The 7042-nt window shown below is 32.7% G+C and overlaps 1 protein-coding gene across 1 annotated transcript; it reads left to right on the top strand.

The window, feature by feature from the left end:
- The first annotated feature begins 4661 nt into the window (after positions 1 to 4661).
- Positions 4662 to 6306, top strand: LOC108740260 (pre-mRNA 3'-end-processing factor FIP1-like). The gene is made up of 2 exons (XM_018474519.1): positions 4662 to 5420; positions 5479 to 6306. Exons 1-2 carry the CDS (start codon positions 4709 to 4711, stop codon positions 6117 to 6119), a joined length of 1353 nt encoding a protein of 450 aa, XP_018330021.1. The 5' UTR covers positions 4662 to 4708; the 3' UTR covers positions 6120 to 6306.
- The last annotated feature ends 736 nt before the right edge of the window (positions 6307 to 7042 follow it).

The following is a 7042-nucleotide window of genomic DNA, read 5'->3' as shown; positions in this document are numbered from 1 at the left end:
GACGATTTTTTTTAATTACCTAAAAAAATAAAAATCGCCTATAACAATGACCCGGCTATAATAAACAACATTCGTGTTCGTTATAACCGATTTAGACCACATATTGATTTATCTACTTATAAAACAATAACTACAAGTAATTTAACTATAAGAATAATTTTAACGAATTGGATATACATATACCATAAGTAATTTTATTATCACTCACCTTTTTAAAGTAAAGCGCCTATTTATGGTTTTGTACTTGTCACAAAGTTTCGAAAACAACGCAAAACGACCAAAGGCACTTCCATCGTTTTCAAACACTTGAGAAAATTCACAAGTATCATCAGCTGGATAATTGAAAATATCTTTGTTTTTGAGATCTTCAGGCACACGTTCTTTGAAAACGATATCTCCAACTTTTGTGTCTGGATTTGTACCATTTTCACCATATTCATTTTTTATCTGTTTATCTCCGTTTATATTAGCATCTCCATTCATACAATTGTTCATGTCTAATTCCTGATAGTCATATAATTTCGTCGTTCCTCTCATATTTGTATTGTTAAGCCCCTGTTTTAGTGTAGGAGATCTATTAAATGGATGAAATCCGTTTATTTGTCCTTTTGGATCACCTACAATTTCTCTTGCAGCAGGAAGTGAATTCAGGCCACAATTTGTACTAAAATTACTCAAACATGCATCTTTTGTTGGAATTGTATGCTGTGGAAAACTTATTTTAGTAGTTTCAGGCGAAAATTTGCATGGAAATCCACATTTCATAACGCGATCGTCATTAAATTGTTCTCTAACACTTACTGGTAAATCATTTGGACCTTTAGAAATTAAAGACCCTTCTCTACATTCTATGCCAAATGGATTTTTATGTGTTTCCCAATTTTGATGGATTTCTGACGTATTTTTGGATATAACAGTGTCACAAGTGTTGTTTGTAATAGGTGAGGTCCTCTTCGATTGGACTTCGTTCTGAATTTGAGACTTGTTTGGAAACAAAAACCAACCCAAACTTCCACACAATTTTTTGTCAATACTAGTTCCACCTTCTAGAGCCGAACCACCATACGTGTTTCTGACGTCAACGCAGTTATAATATTTTGGACAGAAGAGGGAAAATGTTTTAGCTTTTTGTGCCTTCTTTGAATAGTCTGAATTAACTCTATTATCTGATACGCTAAACGGGTTTAAGTCATTTACCGATTTGCTGGAAATTGTACTTTGGAACAAAATGTTTGGATCGTTCTTCGCTTTTCCTTTATTCATTTGTTTAACTTTGCTACTACGGCGAAATTTTGAACAACACAGTTTACATATCCACCCTTTATTAGACACATCTGAAGATGGTGACATAATCCAGGGTCATCAGTGGTGTGTTAAAGAGTTCCTACATGATTCACTACTGGTTCTAAAAATGAAGAAAGATCGTGTTTAAAGTGTGAAAGGATGATCAAATTTAAAATGTTAAATTAAATTCGAATATTTTTTTTCGATATAACTATTGCAAATCACATGGGGGGAAGGGTACGTGGTTTATAAGACGTAAAGCCAGGGACCTGGATTCAATTCCCGGCGAGGGCGTGACACTAGTAACAATTTTTTCTCATTATTTTGAGGTTATCTGTAGTAGTTGAAATTAATTCAAAATTTAATTCACTTTAATGTATTGAAATTAAACTTCTTCTTCTAAATACTTCAACGAAATGAATGTAAAAAATATTCTAGAATTACTTTATGCATGCAAAAACTTTGATTGTTGTCTTAATAGTACAATACCACACTTAATTCAGGTATTTGCTCAAAATATATAAACTTAGAGTCTTCATTAAGTTACATCTTAATGTACTAATAATAATAACTACTATACTTAAAATCTCAATATTAAAAAAAAATAACTACCTATATGAAATTAAAAATTTATGTGTATTAGACTTAAACTTGCGCTATTGTTCCTGCGTTTATCTGGCACTTTTTAAGAAAAAAATGTAGCTTTTAATATCCTAACTAGTATTGTAAATGCGATAGTGATTGGTTTGTTTGTTTGTTTATTTGTTTGTAGGTAGGCTTTAACTACTACTCAACCGATCATTATGAAATTTTCATTTCATTTCATTTATTTCATTTCATTTATTCATAACCAGAGTATACAAAAAAANAATATCCTAACTAGTATTGTAAATGCGATAGTGATTGGTTTGTTTGTTTGTTCATTTGTTTGTAGGTAGGCTTTTTACGCCTTAACTACTCAACCGATCATTATGAAATTTTGTACACACATTTTCAGTAAAGCACCTATTATTTAGAAAAAAAAAACTGTTTCTGATGATGGAAAAATTAGTTTTATGTGGTCGATTTTTCGCCTTAACTACTCAATCGATGATTATGAAATTTTGTAGACACATTGTCATGGGCACAGAAAGGGACAAAGTTTGCCTTTTATTTAGAAAAAGTGACTGATCCAGAAGGATAAAAAAATTAGTTCAATGTGGTCGATTTCACGCCGGAACTATTCAATTGATCGTCATGAAATTTGTCAGGGGTACAGAAAAGCACATAGGGTACCTTTTCATCATCATAAGATCGTCAGTCCTAAGACTGGTTAGACACGTACCTCCACTCTTTCGTATCCTAAGCTAATCTTCGTATTTCCTTAGAACTAGAACAACCCACATCCTTAACTATTTCAGAACACTAATCTAATCTAGGTCTACTTCTACCCCTTCTAACTCCCGTTTCTGCGTCTAATATGTCTCTGCTTAGACCTTTATGCCTGAGAAGGTGTCCTATTAACCTATCTCGCCTATTTCTGATTGACTTCCATAGAGTCTTCCGTTCTCCTATTCTTTCTAATACCTCTTCATTTCTAACCTTCTCTATCCACGGTATCCTCATCATTCGCCTATAACACCACCTTTTATCTAGGAAAAAAAAGTTCCCTTAACTACTCAATCGATCATTTCGAAATTTTGTACACATTGTAAGAGGCACAGAAAGGGACATACTTTACCTTTTATCTAGAAAAATAGACTGATCCAGAGGGATAGAAAAATTAGTTCAATGTGGTCGATTTTACGCCGTAACTATTCAATCGATCGTCATGAAATTTTGTATATACGTTGCCAGGGGTACAGAAAAGTATTACATAGGGTACGTTTTATCCAGAAAAAAATACTGATCCGACGGATATAACAATTAGTTTTATGTGGTCGATTTCACGCCTTAACTATTCCATCAATCATCATGAAATTTTTTAGACACATTGTCAGTGGTATAGAAAAGGACGTATGGTACCTTTTATCCAGAAAAAAAATGGTGTTCCCGAGGAATACAAAAATTAGCTTTATGTAGTCATCCATGACTTTTGACACATACTTAGAACATCAACGCAAGCGAAGCCGCGGCCAAAATATAGTACAGGTGTATATGAAATCCTATGACAATGTTAGTTACTTAATAGTGGATTAATATGCAATATTAATTTGAAATCATTTTTTGTTGCACAGTTCTTCCACCATAGGGTATTTTTTATATGTATTTTAATCTACAGATTATTTTAATAAAATAATTTGTACTAACCTTTTTGTACTATTACTCTTGTGATTTTGTTGTCTCAAACTTTTTTAAACCCAAATGTATAATTCTGATTTAATATAACTAAACGAATTATAAAGACTGTCTACTTGTTTAAAGTTTTTCCTTTACTTTTAAGAAAATCTTGGAACGAGTTTAGTGAACAATGTTCAGATTTTATTGGGGAAAGACGGTGTGAATTTGGGGAATTGTCTTTTGTGCTGCGGCAATATGGCGATTCATTAGGTAATTTTTTTAAAGTTAGGTGTCCTACAGAAGAATCTACAACAACATGAATTAGCAAAGTAGATCTTACTTTGGCAGCTAAATTATACCTGAATTAACGCATCTAGTAGATTTTATTTGCTCCGGAAATTTGTAACGATTTAATCTGGGATTAAAAATATTCCTATAACAGCCGTTACAAAAAATTTCTCCGTTATATATGTTAACTGTACAAGAGTCTAGAAGTCTTTTACAACAATCTTTAATAAAACGCTATAATTATTGAAAAATGAACCTACGTATTTTACTATTTACTTGCAATTCTACTTACAACACTGATAACAAAACGAATGATAAACTTTACCACCAGCACTTTTTATTTCAGCATAATATACTTGACGCCCGCAACGTGAGCAAGTGTACATAGTCTATTTTATATGTTCTTGAAAAATTTTAATACCAGGAATTTATGTCCAAACAAAGAAAATGTCGTAATAATACATTTGACAATTTAAAAATGATTATGGTAGTTTTGAAGTTACAAATATTTAAGATTAGTTAGATTAAAGAAATATGCAATTATTACATTCCATTTCTCAAAGAATGCCTATGGCTCCTTGGTACCTAAGTATATATTTACGATTAGTGTAAATGGTAAACTGAGTAAACTGTAGTAGTAACAAGTAGAATCTAGTGTTGAGACACAGCCTCGTAGGAGTAGGATAGTGGAGACATTATCTTAAATTTGAGGTTATGTTTCTTTCAGTGTGGGAATCTGTTTATTTCTAGTTATGGATTACTAAAAAATAAGAATTTAAAGATATAATGAAAATCTAAAAAATAACCACAGTTTTTATAGTATTACAATTATTTAAAATAGAGTAATCGTTGAGTATTATTTATTAAAAATATTAAAATGGCCGATGATGCTGAAAATGATGATAAATGGTTGTATGGAGATCACTCTGAAATTTTGCCTCAAGAAACAGCAGAAAAAGCTGTCGAAGAAAGTCAAGAAAAACAAGATGAAGAAGAAAAGAAGGACCAAGAAAATGAAAATAGTCAAAATAACGCCGATCAAACGGATGCCGAACATACAGAGCAATCAACCGAAGAAGAGGCAGCTAAAGATAATGGTGAAGTCGAAAAGCAGAATGGTGAAGAAGGCAGCGAAAAAGAAGAGGGTGATTACGATGAGGATAGCGACGATGATGTTAATGTAGTTATTGGTGATATTAAAACCAGTCCTGCATATACCTCTTTAAATATAAAAAGAGGTGGTTTATTAACTTCAACGACAAAAGGAGACAAAATTCCACAAGCACCTCAAACAGGAAAGTTTTCTGTTGAAGAATTTGATCAACCTGGGATGATAAACGGAGTTCCTGCAGTGGAATATAATTTAGATTCTTTAGAAGATAAACCATGGCGGAAACCAGGAGCAGATATAACAGATTACTTTAATTATGGATTTAACGAAGATACTTGGAGAGCCTACTGCGAAAGACAGAAGAGAATGCGTTTAAATGAATCAGGGTCTGGGCTGGTACCATTAAATTCAATAGGAATGCCAAGAGGGCCTGTACCCATATTAAATGATAACAGTAAATATTCAGGCAATTACACAGGTAAAGGATATATATCCTCAATTACTTTCAATGTTTCTGTTGTAATTATGTGTTATAGGAATTCGTAAAGCAGGTCCTCCTCCTGGAAGACGAATGACTGGAGCAATTGACGTAATTGGTGGAGCTGCAACTCGAGTTCCTGGCACTTTAGGAAAAACTGAACCTCCAAAAGAAAATGTCATTCAAGTCATGACAGCTGATAGAAGAGAATACAGCAGAAAACCAGGATTTCCAGATTTAACAGTACCGCCACCTTCAGGAAACTTTGAAGAATTCCAACCAGAATTTGGCTTCAATCCAGAACCAGAGCCTTTCTATGGGGGTTATGAACCAACACAGGACTGTCAATGGGGTACTGAACCTAATCCAGCATGGCAACCAACAGAAATTAAAGCATTAACCCCTGGGCCTGCCCCTGTTGTGCCAGCTCCTATACCACCTGTTAATATGGGTCCTCCACCTTTTATAACTGTCCCTCCTCCTACAAAAGAAGCTTCACCAGTAAGGTCACATTCACGAGAAAAAACAAAGGAGAGAGAGTCAAATCGAAGGGAACATGAAAAATCAAGGGATAGGGAAAGATCTCATAGGAGAGAGAGATCAAGAAGTAGATCAAAGAGACATAAATCTAGGTCTAGAAGCCCTAGTAGAAGATCTCACAAAAAGAAAAAGTCAAGGAGGCATGAAGACAGCGATTAATTAATTAATTAATACCTAATTATTTTAAATGGTAGAATTTTGGTAAATTATCAAAAAAATAAATAATTTTAAGTAAATTTGTGTAATGCCATAGAAAGACAATTAATGTACATACGAAGTACCCTTATACCTCTTAGAATGAGAAAAAATAAATAATGCATTGTAGTATGCATGCAATTTAAAATATTTAATGATAAAAGTTTATCCTTAAAATATAATTACACCACTCCGCTTCAAAAGAGCTCAAAACTACTCAGAAGTGGATCTATTTAACTCGATATAACTCAATATCATCTTATTAAGATTAAAATGAAGCCAAAACACTTCTTCAAATAATAAAGTAGATACTAGGGAACAAAAAAAAACATGTAGGAATGGGATAACAGTTGTGGTGAACATAAATTAGGCATAGACAATAATATCGGAAATATGTCCATAGTTCTGCAACGTTTCGATCGATTTTCGGAACTCATCAGACAGCAAAAATTTTTAAACACATTATTTTTATCACAAACAAGTTAAATGTTATATATTTTGATGTACATAATTTAAATTAAGTAAATTACTTGGAAAAATTTTAAATTACTAACTTAAAAACATTCGTGTTTTAAACCGTATTTCATGATGAACATCTGAAGATGCTGTGATGCAGTGCAAAACCCAAAGTCCTAATATTCTAATCTTCATAGTCAAGACACCTATGGAAGCTCACGTACCATCTTGAATTTTTTAGGCGATTTCGTAAAACTGAATATTGATGTGAAAAAAACGCTATTCTCAGTATATTACATATTTATTATTTTATTTTTAATAGGTCACATAATACTGATTCATTAATATACAGTGCTTCTCGAGTTTTTAATCTCGGCATGCGTGGTGACTGCAGTGAGAATATAATAAAAAAAGAAAACAAGAAGTAATAA

The sequence above is a fragment of the Agrilus planipennis genome, unplaced genomic scaffold (assembly GCF_000699045.2).
Source record: "Agrilus planipennis isolate EAB-ADULT unplaced genomic scaffold, Apla_2.0 scaffold26, whole genome shotgun sequence".
Classification (NCBI taxonomy): domain Eukaryota; kingdom Metazoa; phylum Arthropoda; class Insecta; order Coleoptera; family Buprestidae; genus Agrilus; species Agrilus planipennis.
This window is presented reverse-complemented; position numbering and strand designations above follow the sequence as displayed.

What these genes read in the sequence shown, in the direction of transcription:
- LOC108740260 (XM_018474519.1), top strand. Translation starts at nt 4,709, where the DNA reads ATGGCCGATGATGCTGAAAATGATGATAAATGGTTGTATGGAGATCAC. An exon ending in ATATTCAGGCAATTACACAG is followed by an intron (nt 5,421 to 5,478) that starts GTAAAGGATATA and finishes TATGTGTTATAG; the next exon opens with GAATTCGTAAAGCAGGTCCT.